The sequence below is a fragment of the Tachypleus tridentatus genome, chromosome 9, assembly GCF_004210375.1.
Source record: "Tachypleus tridentatus isolate NWPU-2018 chromosome 9, ASM421037v1, whole genome shotgun sequence".
NCBI classification, from domain to species: domain Eukaryota; kingdom Metazoa; phylum Arthropoda; class Merostomata; order Xiphosura; family Limulidae; genus Tachypleus; species Tachypleus tridentatus.
In genome coordinates this window covers 51,760,768-51,788,029 of record NC_134833.1, presented here as the reverse complement: position 1 = coordinate 51,788,029, position 27,262 = coordinate 51,760,768, and the positions used below count along the sequence as shown (strand labels likewise).

The 27,262-nt window shown below is 32.6% G+C and overlaps 1 protein-coding gene across 1 annotated transcript in view; it reads left to right on the top strand.

Annotated features, from left to right (window-relative positions):
• LOC143225248 (cell adhesion molecule Dscam1-like) overlaps positions 1-27,262 on the top strand; it is a 234,562-nt gene that overhangs the window by 103,284 nt on the left and 104,016 nt on the right. The window contains exons 12-18 of the mRNA XM_076454314.1: positions 460-579; positions 3,673-3,846; positions 6,199-6,346; positions 16,395-16,543; positions 19,840-19,971; positions 20,470-20,634; positions 21,084-21,154. Of these exons, the coding sequence (XP_076310429.1) occupies positions 460-579; positions 3,673-3,846; positions 6,199-6,346; positions 16,395-16,543; positions 19,840-19,971; positions 20,470-20,634; positions 21,084-21,154 (959 nt within the window). The remainder of the gene's footprint in view (positions 1-459; positions 580-3,672; positions 3,847-6,198; positions 6,347-16,394; positions 16,544-19,839; positions 19,972-20,469; positions 20,635-21,083; positions 21,155-27,262) is intronic.

The window sequence follows — 27,262 nt, the reverse complement described above, 5'->3', positions numbered from 1 at the left end:
AGCAGTCGAGCAGTAGCTATATGTGTTGAAGAATTCTTTGTTTGTTTGTTTGTTTTATTTTGCCAAAGCTACAAGAGGGCTATCTGCACTAGCCATCCCTAATTTAGCAGTTTAAGAGTAGCAGCTAGTCATCCTACCCCTTGTCAACTCTTTGGCTTCTCATTTACCAATGAATAATGGGATTGACCATCACATTATAACAACCCCATGACTGAAAGGGCGAGCATGTTTGGAGTGACGGGGATTAGAATCCGCAACCCTCAGATTATGAGTCGAGTGCCTTAACCACCTGGCTCTGCCAGGCCATGTGAGTAATTATTATTGGAAATACATTTTCAGTTTAGTAAAATGTTTTTTGTTTTTTTTACGACCACTTTTTCATGACACTATTGATTTTCATGTTTTTTAGCTTTCATGAAAACTGTATTAATAAACATATTTTCCTTTGTTTATTTTCAGTGCCACTAAAGTGGGAAATAGAACCAAGAGACGTCTCAGTCGTGGTAGGCCAAAACATCAGGATAGATTGTCTTGCAAGAGGTTTTCCTTCACCAGTAATAACATGGAAGCAGAGAGATGGTAAAAGCAGTCTGTCTGACAGTACATATGTTTTATTGAAAAAAAACAGGAACTTAGATTTCAGCAGGGCAACTTCTATAATGCAAAAGCCACTTTGTTTATCTTCTGTCGGGGGTTAATTACACTTAACATACTAATACACTGATACACCATTACAGATCCAAGTCAGTTTGCTATGTGTGACATGTTTAACACATAATGTTTGATCCATTTGGAAATTATAAACAATTCAAATGTAATGTCACAGCATGTAGATTTGTGGCTGAAAGAATATGTTCCATACATATATATATATATTTATATATTTCCTTAGCAAGATTATGAAACAATACCAAAGGACCAAATATTTCAAAGAAAGGAAATGTCAGTGTTCTCTACATAAGTGAATAAAACTTGCAGAGACAAGCATTTAAAGCAACAAAAGCACATCTTAAACACATCATCAGAGCAATGCCTTCTTCTGCAAAGTTTAAAAATCTCAAAATTGGTGACTGCTTTCATAAGAGAGATAGCCCCAAGAATTGAAATTAGATCAATCTCGTTTAAACAGATACGTGTAAAGCATTCTGATGTATCACCTTCAATTGAATGGTTTGTCTTTGTCTGCTTAAACTTTATCTTATAGGCCAACCTTCCTATGCTATGGAAGTCCCATAGAAAGTTTGTCACAATATGTGGTCTCAATTTTGAAGAAGCTTGTCACAATGAAAATTGTATTAGTGATTGACAGATCATAATTGTAGCTGACAATGAGGAAGTGGTTCAAAGGATAGTATGATATTTATATCAGGTCATCCCTTAAGTAATGTCCAATTTTAGGTTCAGAAAAAGAGAAAGGATTTCAAATGCTTTAAATGCTATTTAATCAATAATGTACGTTCCATTATTATTATTTATTTCCTGCCAACGATTCACAAGTTTTTGAATGCAACTTCTATAAAATTCTTGCGGTTTGGAAGAAAAGAATATAGAGAGGGTAGATTTGACGTCTTCATGTGTTCCAAAATATTTTCCATCAACATAGTTCTGCAAGCTTCAGAATGCATGATAATCATATGGGACAAGGCCTGAAGAATAAGGAGGATGCGGAAGGTTTTTCTCAGTCTACCTCTTCATTCTTTGCAGATGTTGTCCTTGTTGTATGGGGCCGTGCATTATCCCGGTGTAACACAACACCTTTATGATTGATCAAAGCAGGCCTCCTTTCTTTCAGTGCAACATTCAAGCACTTTAATTGTTGACAATAGAAGTCTGAGTGGTAGCAACTCAAAGTGGATCACACCAACAATATTCACCAATCATTTTCGACATTTTCTTTTATTGAAAATCTGCACTATAAACACCTTGAATGTTTCGTGTAGTTTCTGCTGCACTATTGTCTTTCTTTAACTCTTAAAGCATTATATGCCTAATGTGCTCCTCAGAGACATTCATCTTCGTAAGGGTTTATTTGATAAATGATCTGAAAAAGTGGAATTGTGTTAGTTTTCTTTATTTGTCTGAACATTTTTATACACGTCCTACTACATATTTTAATCATTAAAGTCTTCTACAAGGACAGAAATGATGATGCAGTTTCTGAATTAAATTTTTATGGGATGACCTAATAACACTGTGTGATTAATTCCAAAATAACAAGCATTGTGTACTATAAAAAATACAGAACTTAATTTATATAAAATTGCATTTTTTGATATGTATCTGTGTGTGTGAGTGAGCACATTTATAATACATATTTCTTGGTAGTATTACTAATTAATGGTGTTCTTTTATTTTTTACTATGTTCTTAATTACAATTGTATGTGCACAAAAGTTCTTTGTTATCTTAAAGGCCATAGATTCAGATACTAATTTGAAAACAAAGAGCCTTAACAAAATAACATTCTCTTTTTCCAGAACCAACAAAGAAAACTGTTACTTTATCATACTGTAATATAATCTTGGTTGTTATGGTGTAAATACATAATTGCCAATATTCGTGCTTTTAGAAGTCAAATGCTAGTAGGCTGAACACTAATAAAGCTCATTTTCTGTTCTATTTTATTAGCCTACATGGTTTCCATTTCAACAAGAATTAGATAAAGGTTATAAACCTTTGATAGCTTGATATATCACTTGAAAAAAATGTTTGTGAACATCTACCACCATAACTACAATCCAAAGTTTTTGAATCTTGCATAAAGCTTGTTGCTGTATAATAGGAAATGTTTTTTTTCTTGAAATATGCCGAGTTAAATCACTTTGCACTCAACTGTATCAAATTTAATTTTTCCAACCTAACTGTTTTAACCCTTTTGGCGACCTCAGTCGACTTGAAGGCTCAGCGTGGCAGGCGATCTTCCTTTATTCCTGTTATTCTTATGTATTGAATTTAACATATAGTATTGGGTACAATCACTGAATATTTCAGTAACATTTGTTGAGTTATTGCCGAGATATCATGCTTTTAGTACTGATAAAGTAATTAGTTGGAGTATCAAACATATATATTCAGTGCCATGCCAAACATTCAAAGTTGCTATTCAGAGCCGAAAGGGTTAAGCTGTATTTACTTTATCTTATTAGTCTCAGAAAACTGCTTGAATGAACAAATAAATCCCCTGAAATGTAGTTTTTTACAAATGGAGATAAAACTGGTTGAACTGGTTTTTTGGAAATTCTGACTTCTCTTCATTTATTTATTAATTAATAGTTTGATTGTGTTTCTTTTCTTTTTTATTTTTATCTTTCATTCTTTTCATACTATAACATGTTGGTTTAAGTTAATAGTTTTAACCATATTCTGAATTATCACAAGTTTACTGGCTGTAAATTATGCTATCCTTTTTATTAATGTAAAAATACTTTTGCCAAACCAATGTTGGTTATTTATCGTATTAATATGTATTTATAAGCATTAAGTTTATATTTCTTTACATTTTGAATGGTTTTTATGTATACTGCAAGTAGTTTTATTTATATTAGAACAGCTCATATAGTAGATGAAATAATTTTTCTCTTAAGAAATTATTTGTTTTTCAAGTTTATTTGGTTAAGTGTTTCTGAGTGAACTGCTTATGTTAATGCATCTCATTCAATTATCTCTCTTCCAGAAAATACTCCTGGTGACTACTTACCAATTGCTAGCGGTTCATATTATGAAATTTATCCCAATGGCTCCCTTCTCATCAAGAACACCCAGTCAAAAGATGAGGGGCTCTATTTGTGTCAGGTTAACAATGGGATTGGATCAGGCTTGAGTAAAGTAATCTTTATTACAGTTCATGGTTAGTTGGTTGGCACAGCTATTTGTAAATGTCTGTTATCTTCTTTGTTGAGAAACTGTATGAATATAATTTATTCATTATTTTAACTGATAGGAAGGCTAACAACATTAAGTGAAAGTGGTAATGTTAAATATCAGATCACAGATGAGTAGACTGTTATATATTAAAACCACAGGGAATCTTTGAGCATTTACAACCAGAATTTTCTACATAAAGTCTTCCATTTTTTAAACCTCTTTGAGATTTTGGTTATCTGGACATATTGAAAAGTTAAAAATTTGCACAAACTAATTAACTTGAATAGAATAATACAAATGTCCTTCATTACAATTTTATATAAATAATTACCACATTTTGTCAAACCTAAACATTGATAATAAACAAATGACACCCAAGTTTTATTGCAAGTTACTGGTTAAGCAATCAGTGTAAAACTTTAAAATATGTTTGATGTTTTTAATGCAGTTGTGAAGAAAATTAAGAAGGACGATAAATTTTAGCATGATGGTTAGTAATTAGAGAATGTTACTTCATTAAGCACTTTTTCCCTGTAAAACCATGTACACCTCTTAGAAACCTGTAATAATACTCGTACAAATGTTCACTTTGTGACTCTTAAATACATTTCTTTATTTAAAATGTCAAAATATTTTATCTTATTTATGGCTCATGAATAATTTTATATTATTCTGATTATTTGTTTTAAGCATGTAAAAAGATTAGGTCGTTTTTGTATTTGTAGAAACAAAAAAATTATTTCATGTACCATTGCTGTCCTTTTAAATTTGTTGTTGGATACTGGAGTACAACATTAAGTAAAACAAATTTAGATGTGCAACAATTTTATGTCTTAGAAACACTGTATTTAAAAATTTAAAAAAACGAAAATAATATATTGTAATTTTTATTTAATTATTGTTTCAAAGTAAATATAACTTTTAATTACAAATAAATAAAATGACCATGAATTGTAGAGAATCTTTGAAGTTGTTTATTTCAGTTTTATACCTTCATCAGGAGTATGCAGTTTTGTAAAATAACTCTATCACTCAGTTTATGTACTTCTGATGATGGCATAAAGCTAAACTACTGAAAAAGTAAACAACTTGTAGGATTATCTGAAGTGTGCAGTCATTTGATTTGTTTGTAATTATGTGTACTATGAAAGTTAAAAAACATAAAAACATGACTTCTATGGTATGTTTCTGTTTTTTTATTGGGTATCATATTTGGAACTACGTGATATCACATTTAGAAATAAAGTCAACCTTCCATTAACTTTTTCATCAACCAGTACTTTCTGTGTTTAAACTTTTCTATTGGTTCCTCTAAATCAATGGGTATGTCTCAGAAAAAATCTGAGATGAGAACTATTATCAAGAGTTATAAGAGTTATAGGAATAAATGTGCATCGGTTACTTTTGCTTTTTAGAGCTCGTGTTATCTTGGTTGATAACACTTAATCTTAAAAGATTTAAAAAAATTAATTTAATGAGAGGTACTCTTACAGGAATACAACAGTGTTGGATTTTGTTTTCCACATAAATGTAACTAAATAATTGTGTTCATAGTAAAAAGAAAGTTTATTATGTATTTTCTTAGTTTTTAATTATATAAAGCAAGAAAATCTTGACAGCAGATCTCCTAGATGAAAAATTATCCTTTCTCACACAAATTCAGGTACATACTTTTGATTTAAAAAAATTTCATATATAATGAAATGAAAGGTTAATAACCAAAAGCAAGAAACGAAGTAACTTATTATTTTTAGACTTAATGGAGGAGATGAAGGTCTTATCACATTTGAATATGTTATTCATGTACATATAAATGTATATTATGGAAGTAGTACTCCTATTTGAAAAAAAAGGCATTTAATTTTGGTTCATAATCAATCATTTTACTTCATTTTTTTTCTTTGTGTACACATCTTTTATTATTTCTGTATGATAAAAAGTATTTTTTGTTAAGTTAAATTAAGTAATGCATAAGTACTGTGCACATGTGACTGTGTGTTTGTGTGCATATACTTATATATATATGTGTGTGTGTGTGTATGAATTATGTCTATGTAAGAAGCATTGAATTTCCATGAAAGCATTCTTCTATTAATCTTATTAGAGGCTTGTATATTCTATTGCTCATTATTATTGATTAATATATGTAGCTTTTGCAGGATCTTCTGTTTTGAATAGTTTATGATTTAAGCATGCTATCCCTTTTTTGTTGCAAAAGCTACACAGAACCATTTTGTTTTGTTATTTTTTAACTTGCTGTGTCTTGTTTTACTGCTATTAATTTTGAGTTGCTAATTAATGCTATGTGGCATATATGAATTATGTTCATGTTAAGTTCCACCACGTTTTGAAACCAAGTTCAGAAGTGAGACAGTCCGCAGAGGAGAGAAAGTCATGTTGAGGTGCCATGCTTATGGAGATCATCCCATGACCATTGTTTGGAATGTCAACGGGCACCTGCTGAGCCCTTCTGACAATCCAAGGTAGGCTTTAAAAAAATACTTCACAATTTGTGCTGTATGCCACTTTAAATTACAACCTTTTATTTTTTCTCCATAGAATTTCTAGACTTTTTTAAAGCTTGAGGGCCTATAAATATTTGGATTTTAACCACAGCAGCAGACAAAGCACATAAAATCCATTTTGCAGCTTTGTGCTTAAAGCAGACAATTAACCCAAGTTTGTCTATCATTTGGGTTTAAAATCAAAATCAGTTATTGTAAAAAAAAAAAAAGTAAATTTAATTTACTAGAACAAATCTGTGCCCGTGAATAAATACTGTTAAAAGATATAGGAAATATAGGGCAAGTTAATGAGAGTTCACTGTGAAAAGGTGAAAGTAAATCTTCCAGTTAGATACTTAATGTCCTTATGACATCTTTATGTGCCTGCCAAAAAACGTTTTTGCATTCCACTAGCCTTGAGGCAATCTTGACTAAATTTCATGTGAATTGTGCTACTGCATGATGACTTAATCACATGATATATCCCTCCACCAATAGTAGGGTAACATACCTCCATGCAAAATAACTCATCCATATGTATTTGCACTCATGTAAACTTTATTCTTCTTCTCAGCACTATATTGAACCAGCTGTGCTTAACTTTCTCATCTGAACTCAGTTTGTTGAGATTTGCACCATTAACTAAAGTTTGTATATAATTTTCTTTGGCTTTTGTTTCAAAAGTTTTAATCTTCATTGTGCATTTCCAAAGACTGTAATTTGTACTATGTCTTGATTTATTAACTTGGTTCACACTTAGACCTTGTATTTACTGTTTCCCTTGAAAGCTTTTTAACTATCAAGGTCATTGCAGCCATTGTTACACATGTTGTGGATTACAACATACTTACTTGATCCTCCTATTCTATCAGCTGAATTTCTTTCCCCTCGGTGGAAATAATGTGTTGCAATACAACCTTCACCAGTTTGTTTTGGGTAATACTTTACAATACATAAAACAACTTCAACCTTCCTTTCTCTCTATGGATTTTATTCTCATGCACGTTCCTTTTTTTTATATTAATTTTTGTTGTATCGTGCCCTGACCAACATTTCATAAGTTTAGCTTATATTTTCCCTTATGTGTCTTTAGAATTTGTGCTGTTTCTTTTATCTAACAACTCCTTTCTCAGGCCCGAATGTATTATCCCCCTTACAGTCATTACATTATTTGTTCTGAACTGTAGACTTTCTTCCATTTCTTTTCGCATTTTTTTCTGTTGGTATGTATCTGGTTAGCTTGGAAATCAAGCCAATTATCTCTATTTCACTTTTTAGTTTCCTAACTTTGAATTTTCTTACTTTTCTCCCTTCTTTTCTAAACTCCCTCTCCTAAATGCACCTTTTGAACTGAGGCATTTTTTTATATTTCAGGTGGGTTTTGATGAAAATTTCTTCCCTTCACTCTTATTCCAATTTTTCTGGTCTGTCCTCCATCCTTTTTTCCCTTGTGATCAGGATTCTTTGGATTGGGTTACACTCTTTGCTGTACTTTTTTTTGCAGTTATTGTTTGTCTGGTTCCATTTCTTTGTCCAGTTTTCTTCAGTGAAGTTCCTTTCTCCTTGGAACCTGGAGTTTTGTTATTTAGCTTCTGTTCTTGTTATCATCCCAGGTTTGTACTTTTCTTGGCCTCAATCATTTCTATTCCTTGTCTGATTCAGTCTTCTCATCACCTTCCAATTCAATATTACACACCTTCATCTTTTTATTTTTTCTAGTGTGTCACTCTTATTGTCAGTAAGATCTCATTTTCTTCATCATGATTTCTTTCCTTAGTCCTTTTCACTCTAGTCCCTTTTCTCCTCCTTTCAGCTCCATCTATGATCTTTTTCACCTTTTCTGTAGTTGGTCATTATCTACGTGTTAGTATTGTATCACACATTTTTATTGGTCAATCCTCCAGATTGAGACAGTGCTCAATTTGGAAAGAACTTCTGAGGTTTTGCTGCTGTACAGGTATCTACTCTACATCACTGTGCCCAACCTTCTCACCTTTTGTTTTGCATGGTTCAATTCCTGCATTTACTGGTGGATCATTTGGTCATATTACACTGTTATTTCTTGCTTCACCCGTTCAAGAGGCTCCCATTCTAGTGTCTTTTGTTTTCAGGCACTATACACTTCTTGGGATCATTTTTATCTGATTAATCTTGTAACATGTCATTTACTGGGCAATTTCATTTTAGTAGTGATCCTTCTCTCTTGACCAGTCTACATAGTATCAACAGAATGGTCTTTACATGCCCTGGTCTTTCATCAGGTGTGCTGTTGGTTGGACATACCACTCTTGGGTAACTGTGCTGCTCTATTTTTACTCTGAGTTTCCTCATTGACTAACTCTACCTTGGTCCACTTGTCATTTGGACCCATTCTTTCTCTCTTCAAACTTCCCATCTTTCTTGCTTCACCTTCACACACATCTTCATTAGAGGATATATTTCTTCTGTCCTCACACAGGGATTTTGCCCATCAGATTAGGCCTTCTACTTTGTGATGGTGTTGTTACTTTCTTCACACCCTTCTACTGTCTTTTTCTCAACATTGGGCACATGATTTTTGCCAATGGTCCTTCTGCCACCCCTTTCCTTCTACATTCATTCTGCCCTTTTATACCTAACTGTTCATTAATGGCTATTTAGTCTTCTACTTTGCTGTTTCTCAAGTGGCCCTATACAGGCACCTTCTACTTTCCTGGTACCTTATCCCCTTCACTTTGTTTCATTCCTCCTTTCTCTTTTGTCCTCCTTGGCCTACTCTTTTTAATGGACTGTTTCCTTAATGTGGTTTTATGTTACCTTAAACTTTCTTCATTCTTGGGTTTTGTACCATCTTTTTCTCCAGTCTTGTCTCCTATTACCATGGTTATCATTGTTCAGATATCTCTTCTGTAGATACTTCTCACTCTCTTGTCCTCCACACTTATATATTTCCCTCTTGAAACTGTCCCTTCATTCCTTGAACTTCATACAGTACTTCTCTCTGGACTCCCATATGCTGGAATGCTAAATATCCATGACTGCTTCATTTAACTTTAATATGAGAGTTATGATTTAGATAGCTATAAATTGTGAGTGTTAATTTTAGTATTTTTTAGAAGCAATAATTTATTGTAGGTTTGTTTGCATAACTGTACAAATCATATGTTATGTAGTTCACTAATTGGTGGTATGTTGTTGTATCATGTTACTAAAAACTTTTAAAATTTTCCTGTGGTTTCATTGAATATTGTTACATTATAATGCCTCATAGTTTGTAGAAAGTGGCCTCAGTTGGGCAATTTGTATATAGATGATCAAGTTAGTGAAAGTAAAAGTGAAGTTAGACTGACTTTGAATTTACCTGTAATTGGTGATTTCTAAAATGAGTTTTATAGCTTGTATTGTAATAACAGAAGCAGAGAAGAGTAATTTGTCTTGTCAGAGGAGGGTACTAAAGTAACTGAACTCACCATTGTGGACTTTGATTCAATTAAAAAAGAGACAGTTACTTAAAGCTCAATACAACTGTGATAACCAATGGTGTAAGAAACATTTGTACAAATATTTGGCTTGTTTTGAATATATTATTTAGAAACAAGTATACTGTGTACTGTCAGTTTATTGATATGGACCATTTATACCTGGATCAGCTTCTTTTTCAGTTAGACTGTTTGGTGTCCTTTTCACAGACCTCTCTTTCTTTGGGATCCCACCTTAATCTACAGTTACGACAGAAAGTGTTCGTACCCCTGCGTCCCGAATAGTTTTTTGCTCGTAACTTAAAAGTATCACAATTAGGCTAATAGACGTATAATATATTATAAATATTATACTAACACGAATCTACATACATTTTTATGTAAATTAAACTACAAATAAACTGTTTATAAAGAAATAACCAAAAATAGGAGGAGCAAAAATTGTTCGTACATTTCAGAACGTGTGAAAAAACTGATATTCCCGTACAAATTTTGTTTAGTTTGGCGAATAAACTACATTATACTATTCCAGAACGAGACACTTGGTTCATAATTATTGGAATTTAGGCAGCAAAAACTTTACTTCCGGCAATTTAGCGCCGTCTCCGTCATTATCTGCTTGGTCATCATGGCGAACAGGAAACAACTGTCCAGTGATTTAAAAAAACGAATTATTGTAAAATACAAGTCTCGTGTGTCTCTTTCCAGTATTTCTACACAACTCAATGTGCCGAAATCTACTGTTCAAAGTGTAATTGCCAAGTTTAAGCTTACAGGATCAACTGCTAACCTCCCTCGTTCCGGGCACCCCACCAAAATTCCAGAGAGAACCAAGAGGAAGGTTCTCAGAGAAGTTAGTAGGAACCTTCGTTTAACACGTAATGACATACAGAAACTGGGGTTGAAGTAAGCACCTCTACAGTTACAAACATGTTACGTTCTTCTGGGTTCAAAGCATGCTGTCTTCGTAGAACTCCATATTTAAAACCTGTTCATTTAGAAGCACGATTGAGGTATGCAATAAAGCATGTAGATAAACTCTTTACCTGTTGGAAGAGTATTCTTTGGTCAGAAGAGACTAAATTCGAGATTTACGGCCACAATGATGTTCACAATATTTTCTTTAAGAAGGGGGAACGAAATCTTCCAACGAACACTGTCCCTACATTTAAACATGGAGGTGACTCTATCATGTTATGGGGTTCCTTCAGCTCTTCTGGTGTAGGCAGCTTTCATGAAAAAAGAAGAGTACGTTGATATATTAGGCACTTATATCAAGAATGATGCTCGGAATTTGCGGCTTGGGCATCGTTGGATCTTCCAGTACGACAATGACCCTAAGCACACATCGAAATATGTGCAATCCTGGTTGCAGAGGAACCATATAAGCATTCTGGAGTGGCCATCTCAGTCACCCGATCTCAACCCAATTGAAAACGTTTGGCATGAGTTGAAGACCAGGGTTTATCAGCGTCATCCGAAAAACTTGCAAGATTTGGAGGCCTTCTGTGAAGAAGAATGGAAGGAAATACCAGTCGAGTACTGTCAAACGATCATGGAGGGCTATGAGGAGAGATTGCGCCATATAATTCACCTGCAAAGCTACACAACTGACCATTAAAGTAGACCCACAAACACTTTCTGCCCATCCTATGTTTGGTTATTTCTTTATAAACAGCTTATTTGTCATTCAATTTACATAAAACTTTATGTAGATGTGTGTTAGCATAATATTTATAATATACTCTACTTTTATTATTCTAATTGTGATACTTTTTAAGTTATAAAGAAAAAACTACTCACGACTCAAGGGTACGAACACTTTCTGTCGTAACTGTATCTACACCTTGGGATCCCTCTATCTTTCTTTACAGGAACCTCTTTCCTTCTACCTTTACTAGATGGGTCTGCAAATTCCTCTGATTGACATGTTAATTTAAGATGATGATTACTGTGAACTGTTCCACATTTCTTCACATTTGATCCCTCATCTCTTTTTATATTCCTGCATCTCCTCTTCTCTTTCCTTGGACAGGCTCCTACAGTTCCTCTTCACACCATCTGGCTATTTTATCTCTTGATGGTTTCAACTTTTACTGACCACCATTCTCTAATCACCCCAATGGTGGCAAATGCATGATCTTCTCCTTTCAGGACTCTATTCTCATTTCACAAGATCCCATTAGGTAGCTGCTGTTTCCTAATGGAGCATGAGTACCTAAAATCTGCATCAAGCCAAGATAATGGAAAGTACCTATACCATTCACCCTGGCTATACATGTGCTGTTGAGAGATAGGGCATTTGGCAAGACCACTTGAGGTATATTTTTGATATATCAATATATATCTACTAGATAAAAAAAATAAATCCACAGTTCTAATAATATAAGTTCAAGTAAATAGGCAACCAAAGCACTGTACAATAATAATGAAGTTAATACAAATGAGAAATGTTCACAATGACGCTAAAAAAAACTAAAACAATTCTTCTTTACCAGTCTTTGTTATCAGTATCAACTCACACCAAAAAATCTCTACAATCATATTTCCAAAAGGACTGGGGACATTTCATCCATCAGACAAGATCCAAATGCAAATGTCAAACTGTTCAGCAAATCTGGAGAATCAGTTAACACATTGGCTCCCACACAACTTGCTGGTGGGTGGTGAGGGTCTTACTGGAAGACACAATGGCTACATATACACTATTCCTAAAAAGAGTAATTGTAAAATGAATAGTTGGACCCTGATAAATATTGACAAAATAGACTTGGAAGCCAACATGTTGAGTGCTTGAACCCACAATGTCTCTATTTCTAGTGCCTTTCACTGTTTGCAAATAGTTGTGGGAAGGCAGTTACCATTAATATTTAGATATAATCGTTATGTCAGAAAATAGATGTCTAGAAATAAATTACCATATATTTCTATTACAAGAACATTTTTGCTTATTTGTTGTGGTAAGTTGCCTTATTTTACATCTATATAATAAGATTAAGTGTCTATCAGAGTTTTGGAAAAGAGTTGCAAAGTAGGGTTACTTAACTAGAAATTAGATTTTTACAATGAAAGATTGAAAGTATGAGAAGTTGCTAAAATTAGTTCTCAAGCTGCCAAAGGCAGCTTAATGTTGGAGAGTCTGGGAGCATGTCTCCAGAAATTTAATATAATTATACAATTTGCAGTAGCTATGTAATTCAGATATGTAAAAGTGTGGGTGCTACAGTGTGTATGTGTGTGTCACATATCTCCTCCTAACCCATTAGTCACACCAACTTCTTAGTGGTACCAAATAAATTATCTTGGTCTGAGATATGTTTTCACCCTACCCCTTAAGGAACCCTTCTTCTAAACTGCTGGGTTCAACAACTTCTAAATGGTGACAAATGAATTATCTTAGTCTTGAAGTTTGAACAAAAGTAAAACTTTTTACCTAACAGTTTAGGGAACTCGCATATTTTATAAAAACAGTCTTACAGGGATTCTCAAAATGTCAGTCCCAAATTTGGTATTAATTTACATTAGAGCACATAATTAAGAATGACAAAACATTAATGTTTGTAACTTGGCTAAAGAATTTTAAATTTTCATTATTATGACAGTGATTATCAAACTGAAAAAAAAAATGTGCATAATAGATTCAAGCATTAAATTTGTATTTTAGCATCCCTTCAAATATGACCAATAGGCCCATGAGTTTCCTAATCTGTTTATAATATTTAAATGGTTGGAGTTTGAGAACCCTAACCCCTTTCATTCAGTTCCTGAGGTAATAAACAAGAAATAACAATACAGTGAGAGATGAAGTGGTGGTGACATTATTAATGTCCTGCAGATCACATGTTGTATACATCACATATACCACTTATGACAGTTGTACCCTATTCCTACAGCCAAAGTTTTTCAGTAAAGTCCAGGTGGGAATATGTAATACTGTGACCCCGTTCTGCAGCTTAAAATATGTTCATTTGATTTGAGGTATGCACTGACCTTACAATACCTGTTATCTATCCCTTTATATACATGATACATTCTCTTTCTATAGTCAGTGTCTGTTTAGTAGAGTCAAGATGAAAACATTTTATACTGGTTTGTAGCCATTAGTATACTGCCCTCCCCATACAGCTGGAGTCATTTCCTGTAGAATTGAGGTATGCATATGCTGTATGACTTCTTGATGCAGCTTAAATCTGTCCCGTAGGGTGTGATGATTTAGTCATTCACAAGTATCCTGTTACATCTTGAATGTAAGCCACACATACTCAGTGCTGGAGTTTATCCTACAGAATCTGATGATAGAAGTGAGATGAGTGCTCACATACTTGTAACATGTGTTCTACTCCCACAACTAGAGTGTGTCTCAAAATTCAGTCTGAGTACATCCCAACCAAATTACATATATTAGCTATCTGACAAGTACTTGGATATGTTCCCTGTGAAACAAATTTAATTTCTTTGCCTCATATCCTTTTCCATACACAGGTAAAGAAACCAAATGTGGAAATACACTGGTGTTCCATGATAGAACACCTGTCATCAAATGCTATATCCTTTAAGCATCTTTCAGAGGCTTTCTGGAGGTAGCTTATCTAGTTCAAATTGGCATAAATTCAACATGGATTTTGGCTAAATCTGTGTGAAGAAGTGAGATTTCATCTCAGAAGATAACATTATACTTACCTGAAAATGTATCTCCATCATATACATCCATATACATTTCTATTCATCCTACCTAATTCCAATGCATATTAGGTAAGAGTTGCCTCAAGACTACTGGCCTACAAATCTCTAGCAGATCAGTAAGGAAGATAATTATGATAAATCTGTGTGAGAAGGTAAGGAAAATGTTAATTTCATTAAAGCGTCCTCTGACATGTAATGTACAAATTACTTATATATTTTTATTTATAGTAACAATATGATTCATTCTGTTAGTAGTATATGTATCCTTGTAGGTGCAACCTTGATATAGTTTATAACTTTTTACAGCACAAGTTAATGGATGCAATGCATGGAGTAAAAAATCTTTGTTTAATCTTTGATATTGTTATTTTTTTAATCTAAAATAAAAACTTAAAGAATTTTTATTTGATATCAGTTAACTTATCACTTAAAATTTTGTTTGAAATTAATATATGAATTCATTCATGTCTCACAATTATGAAACACTTTTTTCAGGAAAGTTTTCTAGATAACACTGAATCTCTGTTTTGAAATTAGAGCTGTTAATATATTTGAAGTTTGTTATTTGCTGTAATTTTGGAACAAAGATTGAGTTTTGTTTATTTTTTTATTAATGTTTATTCATGGCAGTTTTGAACTAACAAGTTATTTGAAGTTTGTTATTTGCTATGATCTTGGAACATACTTGTATGTGGATATGTTACCATTATAGCACAATTATATTTGAAATACTTGTTGTGTATTTAAACTAATTAAAAACTGTCACTTTTTCTAAATGTTTAATTTTAAAATACCAAGGCATTACACTATAGTTCTCATGAAATTATCTTTTAGTATAATGTTTGAAAGGGTTTCCATACTGGTGAATTATGTTTTCCAACCAAAATAGCTTTATGAATTAACTCTTTCCAAAGTACATCACTTGTGATGAAATGTACAAGCAAACAAAGTAGTCAGTCTTCAAATGTAAAACATTAAAATGAGATTCTGCCAGAGAGTTATAGCTCTTTATTTTCTTAGAAATTTGAAAGAGGATTACTGACAAATTGTATTTTAATAGTTTTAAATAGGCTTCTTCACTTTAGTTTCCCATTGTAACAGAATTCTGTTAAAGTTCTATAATCAGTGGGATTTTATGATATTAAATTTCACATATAGGGAGGATCTCAAAGATAGGTCCTTACACATGTAGCCATTATCAATTATTCATCCATAGTTTCTGACCAAGCATCTCATGTTAGCAAAAAAATTTTAATTGAGATTTTTATATTTTATGTTTGTTAGTATTTTTTAGGTGTCTAACAAAACTTTTAATTGGTTGTTCACTTATTTTTTCTTGTACTTTTTATGATATTATGATTTAATATATTTGGTTAAGTCTAATAATCATTGTCTTTGTAACATTTTATAATGGATGAATATCAAAACACTTCAACTAGCTTTTTCCAAAAGGAGAATATTATGGTTGTTGTTTCTTCCCCACCTTGTGAAGCATAATAAAACTTTAGTAATGTTAATCTTTGTTATCATTCTGTCCCCCCTTGGCACAGCAGTATATCTGCAGTCTCATGCCACTATAAACTTGGTTTTGATACCCATGGTGGGTAGAGCACAAATAGCTCATTGTATACCTTTGTGCTTAATTTCAACATTCCTAAATCCTGTCACCATTATACAGAATTTTTATTTCATGTCACCCCAACAGTAAATGCTGTTTATATCAAATGAAAAACTAAGAAAAACCTTTTTATCTATTTTACAAACAGTATTTCTTATTTCTTCATTGAAGCAGACTACTATACAAAAATGCAAATTACTTAAACATTGGAACATGACTTCTGAACTTACAATTATTCTGTTATGTAAACCTGAATTATTCATTTCAGGTACAGACTTCAAATACAAGTAGGAAACAAAGAAATGTCATCGGATATTACTATTTTAGCAGCAGACAGACAGGATTCAGGCAACTATACATGTCTTGCATCTAATGTTTTTGGTCAACATGATACCATAATCATGCTCATTGTACAAGGTTGGTGAATAAAATTGCATGTGGTACTTTTCAGATTTTTACATTACATTTATTTTTTGCAGTAAAACTCTGTATGTTTCTCTCTCTACCATAATACTGTAAGAAATACAACTAGATAATAGTGTGGGTATATTGTAGTTAATCACTTGAAGTTTGTCCTATGGTGGCCCCTTACAAAGTTCAGTTCAGGAACTCCCTGTTTGCTATTTCAACCAGCAGTACTCTGCTAAAATACAAATATTTTCAAACAGGGCAACAAATACACTATTTATTGAGAATTAAATGACATATATTTTACTAAGGTAATCACAGAAATAACAGATTCAGAATTAAGCTAGTTGTGCTAATGAAAAGGAGTGAAAGAGGAGGCATATCACATGAGACACAAGACAGAGTTAGTTTTATTCTCAATGAATCATAGTTTCTTATCACATATAAACCTCTGCTATAGAATGTGCAGAAAAATTCTTAAAGAATTTATGTGTGTGTGATTACTGGTGAGACTTTCTCAACAATTCAGCTTCTAGGACACTGTAAATTAATTTTATTCTGTATCTAGGATTATTCAAATTAACAATATTGCTGAGCACAATGGCAGGAACTCGTGACTTCTTCTAGATCTCATACAGTTACATTGGCTTCTTATGCCTAAAACTGCTAGTGTACTTAGTGAACTATATTAGTAAAATCCAATAAGTTAAACAGTCTTGTATGAAAAAGTATAAAAACTATTATGAGTTACTCACTTATAAACATTTAGTGACTAATAGATGTGCACCTGGGTGTAACATATGTTACAGTTAACTCTTTAACTGTTCTTATTGAGTACACTGATTTTGCAAATAATTTCCTGTGATTCTCTGATTTAGTATACATGATTTTAGTTTTCTGTCAATCATTGCTTCTACTAAATAAACTCAGTTGAGAAGCTGTTTGGTTTTGGCATCTGTTGTTCCTTTAGCCCAGTAAATGTTTTGTTTCTTCTGCTTTGTTCTAAACACTTGTACTGTCTTATTTCTGTGTTGTTCAAGTATAGATAGAATGTACCCAATCATAACAATTCACAGCAGAAGGAAAAAGTATTGTGCTCCTAAAGAAAATAATATTTTTAAGTTACTTACAACTCCTGAATATAATTTGATGGAATATTAAGAATTTTAAATGGATAAGGAACATACAGATAGCAGTGAAAATTAATATGAAAGTGAATGTTATGCATACAAAACCACCACATTTGCAATGAAGGTCCTCATACCTGTGTCCTGTGTCATACCTGTGGCATCAACATCAAAAACGATGATTTAGTCCAAGGCAGCAACTAATAAAAAATGAAATTACTTTCATTGAAAACTGAATGCGAATTTGAGTTACACATTTGACAACAAATTCTGGACTGCACAGTAAGACGTTTGACAAAAACAGAACTTCATGTGAAATGTTTCAACATTTTATCTCACCTGCATTCATTTTGAAATAGTTGGAATGAGTGAACACTCATACCTGCAACATTGGAAAAAGACAAATGGTGCTAAAATCTGTTTTTATAGCCATTTTTTGAATGCATTATGTCCAGGGATAGATTTTTCTTGATTATCATTTATTGCACTTTTGTAACAGACAGTGAACATAAATCTTTACAAGAGAAGGAATGTAATAGTGCATACTAAAATAATTATTAAGAAATAATATGTTTATTTGAAAATCAATGCTTTGATGAGAGTTTGATTTTGTTCAAAGGACAGCATGGGTTCATGCAGCATATTTCTTCAATAAGGAATCAATTTTGCATTATGTTTTTTTTTCTGCGTTGTAGAAACTGGTTTTATATTGAGGTCTGTAGTTTGTATTGGTTGATTAATCTGGTTTCTCAAAACTCCCTAGGATTTTCAGAAGATACACTAACAAAATTTCTGGAGCCTTACTCAGTAAAATTCACTCTGTGTATGTTTACAGTTGTTACACAAACCTGTTATTACTTAATTGGTTACATCAAAACAAAACAAACTACTGTGTCACTGTCAAAGAGCAGAGAAAAGAATTACAAATCCTAAATGCTAAACTGAAAAAGGTGAAGTTGAAGCCAAGTACATTGATTCAATGATTGCATTGAAATGGATAGACAAGTGAGAAGTTTCTATGTTGTCTACTTTTCATACAAATTAAACTGGAAAGAAAGATTATCACACTGGTGAGAAAATAAAGAAACCAAGATATATTTTAGAATGCATAAAAATATGGAAGTTGTAGATAGATCAGATATGAAGCTAAGCTCAATTTTTTGTGTTAGAAAGGCATTGAAATGGTATAATAAGTTATTTTATTGTACTGATATGTTTTTGTTAGATTCAATACTCTACATCTGATGACTTAAACTGATTACACGTTACTGTAGGCCTTTCAGCTACAACTTGTGAAACATTTACTAATAAAATACAACAAAAAAATCCCATCAAGGAAACGAGAAAGGGTTTTTAATTCATCAACAATAGAGAGACCTCTATACCTTACAGAATATATTTTCCATTTTTATTCTACCAGCAGCTTCAGAATAGAAGAAGGTACTGTCATGTTTGCAGTAATAGTTCAAAAAATATGAGTTCAGATACGTGCATGTGATCCAGGAGTGTGCATTGTACCATGTTTCATGTGTGGTGTAGCATTTTGTATTGTTCCATGTTTAATGTGTGGTGTGGCATTTTGTATTGTTCCATGTTTTGTGTGCAATGTAACATTGTGTATTGTTCCATGTTTTGTATGTGGTGTAGCATTTTTGTATTTTTCCATGTTTTGTGTGTAATGTAACATTGTGTACTGTTCCATGTTTTGTGTGTGATGTGACATTGTATATTGTTCCATGTTTTGCTGAATATCATCAACTCCAAAACTTTTTAATAACAATAACTACAATGAAAATATTATTTGTGCATTTTCTACCAATAAACGACTTTATATTAAGCATAATTTTTAATTATTCAGTTAGAATGAAATATTTCAACTTTTTACTTTTATTCAGCCCAGCAACATCACACATGACACATTAATATAGCAGTTGAAAAGTTAAACATAATCCTAAGCTGTGCTCAACTCATCCATCTTTGTGGTGTTGGCAGTGAGTATCTTCTGATATAAACCTTTATTATGTTTGAATTACATGTCAGTTTTTCACGTATGCTTAAATTATAATCAGTAAGAAATAATGAATTTTTAGAATTAAGATTTTTTTTTCAAATATTGTATTATATGTCTATGGTGATGAATGTGAGTGAAAGACATTTTTTATATATTGTTTTCTAAAGAACCACCTGATTCTCCAAGAAAAATTGAAGTTTTAGAAAAGAAAAGTCGCTCAGCAAGGATAGGGTGGTCAGCTCCATTCAATGGAAACAGCAATGTAACAAGATACCTTGTACAATGCTCACCAAGCCAAGGTCATTATATCATTTCTTATACATACTTTAATGGACTTGTTAACTTGGTCACTAGTATAATTGCTATTTTTATGAAATCTAATTTATTTATTTGTATTCTTTTTACAGTTTTTAAAATACTTGATGTAGTAGCATTCAGTGAGATGTTGGTAACCACATACATCAATAGGGTCCAAAACAGTGCATAAACTCATTGTGTTTCTATAACATTAGAAACTTCTATTTTGTCTTAAATAACATATCAAGAAAATATTCTAATATTTGAAGCATTCAGCCCCCACCCCTCCCAGCGGTGTGTCTGTGTACTTGCAATGCTAGAAACTGAGTTTCAACATCCATGGTAGGCAGAACACAGATAGCTCATTGAGTAATTTTTTTGCTTAATTTTAAGGAAAGAAACATTCATAAAATAATGTGTATGACAAAGTTTATACTGTACAATTGAAATAAATTTCTATTTTAGTTTTATCTCTAAATAAACTTTTATTATACTTGAAGACTGGCAACATCAGATCATTAACCTAACAGTGGACAAAATTGAGAACACAGTTGAATTAATGGGACTAAGGCCGGCACAGTTATACAGATGTAGAGTAAGAGCAGAGAACAACATTGGAATTGGGCATCCTAGTGAAATGGTGTCGGTAATCACGGCAGAAGAAGGTAAGACACATCTTCTAATTCTCTCTATCAAATACTAGGTTATATCATGTTGCTTTTGTCCCTTGTATAACATTGTTAATTAGTAAAATTAATGGAATTAAACTAGATTTAAATAATATTTCAAGAAACTATCTATCTTTAGTTTGAAATATTATTTTAAAAAAGCCTGTACAACTATGTTAAACAAATTTGAACAGATTAAATAAAGTTTAAAAACAAAAGTTCTTAATCGTATTCAAATAAAATTTCAAAAATATTAACTGAGTATTTTAAATAACTTCTCAGCAAATAATTAGTTACTTGTCATCAAATTGAAATTATAACTTTTTTATAATGATAACATGGTTGTACAGATTTAATGTATTTATACATAATGTTTGGATCAGTTATTATAAAGCTACTGAGTTTGCAAGCTCATTAACTTGTAGTTCTGGTTTATTCTACTTCAGTTCCTGGAGGCCCTCCTAAATTAGTGAAGGCTAATGCTTTGGATTCTCAAACTATTCGGGTCACTTGGCAGGTTAGTTTCAGTTTTTGGACTGTGGTGTATTTGTTTTTTCAAAAAAGAAATTTGGCTATTTACTATTTTGTTTGAGTTTCAAAAATTATCTGTTTCATTGGAAATCTCTAAAGGCTGTTTTTATTATCAGTTATGAAATGTTAATCTTCTAAACCCTGAGCTATCTGTCATTTTGGGGAAATAAAATAAACATTTTTTCATTATCAACACAATAAAGCCTTGAATTCCAGATACCTAACTGACTGCTATTTCATTCAAATAATAAGAAACTTGATTATAGTTTGAAATTATGAGAACTGAGTGCTATTATTTTTCATAATCCAAAGAATTTTGCTAGGAATTAAGCAAAAAGATATCCTTTTCATTTCTTTGTAAAACTAGACTTAACTGGACATAATGCAGAGATTCTTAATACTATGATACAGGTAACTGAATTAAATAAAAATGTACATATCCTTGCCACATGTCATAAATAATAAGATTTTCTATTACTTTTTTTGTTTGTTTTACTCCTTATTTAGGAGGTACGGTGTTGTTTTTCAAAGACTAAGTTTGGTGGTTTACATTATCACAAAAAAAAATCAAAAAAGCATTTTGCATTTAGTTAATAAATAACATATAGGCAATTCAGTGTATAAAAGTCCCATGTTTATTAAAAATTAAAACAAATAAAACTCTATGGGTTTTAACTTATTAAAGAGTAAGTTATAATCATAAATATTGCATACAGTTAATAACTTTCCACCATATTAAGTTAATACAGTATCAAGTAACTCATACTTGATTTTTAAGCTCTCCAATATTTAGTAATGCACAATTCAACAGAAAATGTTACTTAAATAGTGCTAATTCAAAACTCGATATCTTTAAAACAAGATAGTTCACAATTTTTGTAATGGTTTTAAAGATAACTGTCAACTTAACCTAAAGATAAACTCTTTTGATTATATTATTCAATTGTTATTTCATTTACAATCTATGTATATCAGTATCTGGTATGTGACATAAATAATATTCATTTGAAAATTAGGCATTGATGTTATTTATTGAAATATGAGCTGTATGAAAATCTATGCATAAACCAGCATAAAAGCCCATCAAAAATGACAGGAAACCAATGGAAACAAAAGCTACTCTGTGTAAAACTAGCAATACACAAAATAAATATAAAACTTTCTTAGGACCATGCTACATATTGCTCCTGAATTCCCTACATATTGGTTCCTTTGGATAAAAGATTAAAACATATTTTGACCATGTAATTACATCCACACATGTTCATCTTCTAAGGAAAAGCCATCTTCTATCCTATAGATACTTGCCATATTCAGTCTGTTTTAACAAAGTCTTTTTTGTAGTAATTCCAAAGCATAAATTTTCACTAATATCTGAATTATTTTTAATGGACATTAAGAGGATGTAAGTGCATATTTGTGTCTTCAATCACAGGAGTCTTTCTGGCTTTCCAATTTGGATCGTACCTAGCTTGATGTTATAATGATGTGGTGTCGCACACATAGTGCCATGCCTGATCTAGTCCTGGGAACTCCCTCATTTACAGACTTTTAAATAGAAGAAAAAGTGTCAAAGCTATTTATACCTCTGTTACTGAATAAATTCAATCAAAATGGTAGTGAGCAATCAAAAGAGGAAATATTGTAGGATAAAAAGTAGAATTGGATTTGTGTAACTCTCTAAATTCAGAGAAATTGAGTATGACTGACTGACTGACCAACTGACACTTGGCTTTCTATATACTCTATATGGCCAAAATTATATGGACACCCTTTCTAACTAGTGGGTTTGGCTAATTCAGCCACACCTATTGCTAACAAGTCTATAAAATCAAGCACACGGCCATGAAATTTCCATAGACAAACACTGGCAGTAGAATGGGTCATACTAAAGAGCTCAGCGACTTTCAATGTGGCACTCTCATAGGATGCCACCTTTCTAACAAGTCAACTCATCAAACTTCTGCCCTGCAACAACAGCTCAGCGACAAAGCAGTAGACCACACAGGCTTGCAGAATGGGACCACCAAATGCTGAAGCTCGTAGCATGTAAAAATCATCTTCTGCAGTTGCAGCACTCACTACCAAGTTCCAAACTGCTTCTTGAAGCAACATCAGTACAAGAACTGTTCATCAGGAGCTTCATGAAATGGGTTTCCATGGCCAAGACCACCATGCACAATGGCAAGCATCGGCTGGAGTGGTGTAAAGCACATTGCCATTGGACTCTGGAGCAGTAGAAACACATTCTCTAGAGTGATGAATCATGCTTCATTATCTGGCAGTCTGACGGATGAATCTGGGTTTGGCGAACGCCAGGAGAACGCTACTTGCTTGAATGCATAGCGATAACTGTAAAGTTTTGTGGAGAAGGAATAATAGTCCTGGGCTGTTTTTTATGTTTTTGGTTAGGTTCTTTAGTTCCAGTGAAGAGAAATCTTAATACTACAGCACACAATGACATTTTAGAAAATTGTGTGCTTCCAACTTTGTGGCAACACTTTGGGGAAAGCCCTTTTTTGTTTCAGTATGACAATGCCCCCATGCACAAAATGACGTCCATAAAGACATGGTTTGTTGAGGTTGGTGTGGAAGAACTTGGCTGGCCTGCACAGAGCCCTGACCTCAACTCCATCTAACACATTTGGGATAAATTGGAATGCTGACTGTGAGCCAGGCCTTCTCATTCGACATTAGTGCCCAACCTCACCAATGCTCTTGTGGTTGAATAAGAGCAAATCCCTGCAGCCATGTTCCAAAATCTGGTGAAAAGCCTTCCCAGAAGAGTGGAGGTTGTTAAAGCAGCAAATGAGGGACCAACTCTTTATTAATATCCATGGTTTTGGAATGAGATGTTCAACAAGCACAGATGGGTGTGATGGTTGGGTGTCCACATACTTTTGTCCATGTAGTGTATATCAATTAGTTAAATTGGTATAGTAATAACACAGTAAAAATATTTAGGTATCCTGAACAGATTTTCTTTTTGACCCTTACTTTTATAAGTTTTATCGGTTGATGAAAGTACTTACCTAAACCAATTTTTCTCAACATTGATACATAGTATTGTTATAACCACAAACAAATAAACATTCTTAAGTTTTAAAGGTATCATCTCTATTGATAAAAATGTATTATGAATTTTTTGTTTTTTCACTTATTTATACCTTGTTATTACTGATTCATACTCAACAAGAACTTACAAATGGGTTGTACTCATAACAAAAGGAAATGAGAATCTCTCTCTTGGTGTGGCTCAGTATGGTCATGTGGTTAAGGCACTTGGCTTGAAATCTGAGAGTTACAGATTTGAAACCCTATCCTACCAAACATATTCACATTTTCAGCAGTGTGGGTGTTATAATATGATGGTCATTATTCATTAGCAAAAGAGTTGCCCAAGAGTTGGAGGTGGGTGAAGATGACTACATTTCTTCCCTGTAGTCTTTCATTGCTAAATTAAGGATGGCTAGTACAGGTAGCACTGGTGTAGCTTTGCACAAAATTCAAAACAAACCAAATTTGCTTGGTGATGTTAAACTTAGCAGTAAAGATAGTAAGAGTAATTTAGCTCTAGAACAGTTGGTAGACTATAGAAAACAAATAACTGAAAACTAAAGAACAGTATTTATAAAAACAAAAGTAAATCTAGCATTACATAAATTAGGTATAAAAAACTACCTCAATTCCATCAGCTAAGTTGGTACTTTGAATAGAAATCAAATTTTTATGCAGAAATTTTCTGAAGAGAAAATAAATGTATACTTACTTGCCAAAGTTAAATATCAGGTTGTCCAGAAATAAATGTCGTTTTCTTTGTAGTTTGGAAAAGTATAAACCAGTATTGTAAAACATGCTTTAATCAAAGTAATAACATTTGCTTCAACACACTTTTGCCAATGTGTAACAATGCTGTTTACGCCTGTGCTGTAGAAATCAGAGTTTCTATGGTCAGTGAACTCCCTGAAAGGCTATTCTGCAGCTGCCTGGTTTTGAAAGCATATATTATTCAAAAAGTTGTCAAAGTGCTTGAAAAAAATGAAAATCTTTAGGGGAAAGGTCTGGGCAATGAGGTGGATGAGGCAGAACCTCGATTCACAATTCATTCAAAATTTTGGAGGATCATCTTTTACAAGTCTCATAATGCAGGTTTTGTTGATCTTCAGTCACTTCATGCAGAACCCACTTATCCAACTTTTTTGTCTTTCAAATCACACTCAGGTGGTTGGCAATGCTTAATTAGCTTGTGCCTAGCTTTTATGCAAGCTCATGTACTATTGTGCAAGGATCTGTCTCAATTGCTTTCCTTAATGTGTTTTCATTTAAGGATGGTTTCCTTCCATGACCTTTGTGGTCTTCAAGATTTTCATCTCCATGTCAAAACCTGTACGTTCAGTAACAGATCCATAGCCAAATGCCTGGTTGAGATTTCATGTAGTTTCAATAGCTTTTCATCCAAGTTTAATGTTGTAGAGGAAAATCAGATGAAAGTTCTTCTTGTCCATGCTGCCTTGAGGGTTGCAAATTTTACTCTAAGTGAAGTTGAAACAGCAGACAATTAAGACACCTTGTAAGTGACAAATGTTGGATTAAACCAACCAATCAATGATAAGTTACTCAGTATTTAGCTTCTAAATACCGTCATGAGAATTCCGGCATTTATTTCTAAACAACCTAATACCAATTCTTAATATGAATTTCTTTGTTGAGACCAGAATATTTAACGTAATGAAAAAGACGAAATGATTTTACTTTTGAATTTCTTATATTTACAGTGATAAATTTTTCACTAAAGTTGTAATTAAAGCTGCTCTAAAGAATAAGATTTAAGGTGGACTAACAGCAATGCATTCTTGTAAGAGATTCATTTCAATTTCAATTTATACAACTATAGTACCAAACATGGGTTGTAATTTTAATGAGCTATTAAATTTTCTGTACTATTACTTCACAGAAACTAATTTATTAAACTTATTATCCTTAACAATATTTGTAATTTTCAAGTGGCACTGTTATCTAAGCCTTTCCGTTGATACAAAAGCATTGTGTTTTTTCTTAATAGATAGTTTTTCCTAACAAAACACAAGTTTGAGAGTTGATGCAAAATCATTGCATTCTTTTCATTTATCCATTTTTTTCTAACAAGACGTAAACTTGAGAGCATTACTGTTACCACAACTCTGTTATTTTTTCAGATTGATTATTACAGGAAACTAGAAAGAGCAAAGTCTAAACTGCAAGAATTTGAATACTCTACCAACTTCTCAGTTATATCACTTAAAATTGATTTGACTTAATTTTATTCTAATCTTATTTTCCTGTTTGCAATCAAATATGAATATATTTGTTTAAAACAGAGATAATTTTTAAATGAAAAAGGGAGTTAATTATGTTTTAGTTTTGAACCTGCATCATTGTGTACTGAATATTGATTTTGTATCTTGTGTACAGAAAGTGAAAAACATTGATGACCAAGCTTTGTGTCCAGTAAAGTACACATAGATATCAGCTAGTATTAACAGCAAGAAATGACCATGATTGTAATGATTCAGTATTATGACTAACCATTAATATTAATACAATGATTAAGCCTAGTTCAGGGGTTAAGCTTTCCCAGTTTGTTAGGTGCAATAGATGCAACAAATGAGTTTTTTTTGTAGGAACTCTAAACTACTATGCACTTTTAAGGAAGCTAATAGTGAGAATGTTCCATTTACATGTTGAGTTTGCAAGATGTAGGAAAGGTTGGAGGTTATCCTAATTAAAGTTGAAGAAGTTAGTAAAGAGAAGTATAAACTGTGAGAAACGACAGCAAGACTTCAAGAGGAGCTTGAGATTTTACATACAAGGGAGACATCAGCTAAGATCAACAGTAACATTCAGCAAGTTAGAAAGGATTAAAAGTAGTGAACTTAATTTTAAATACACTATTAAGCAACATATTTCAGCCTTTGGTTTATGTAGATGAGAAACTATTGGAGGGAGAGACAGCTAAAAAGAATAGAGAAGGATATGGATCATGAACTTAAAGAGGTTATAGTTATAGGTGACTCCTTGACAAGGCATGTTGTTAGTATAGTCATTGGCATAATAA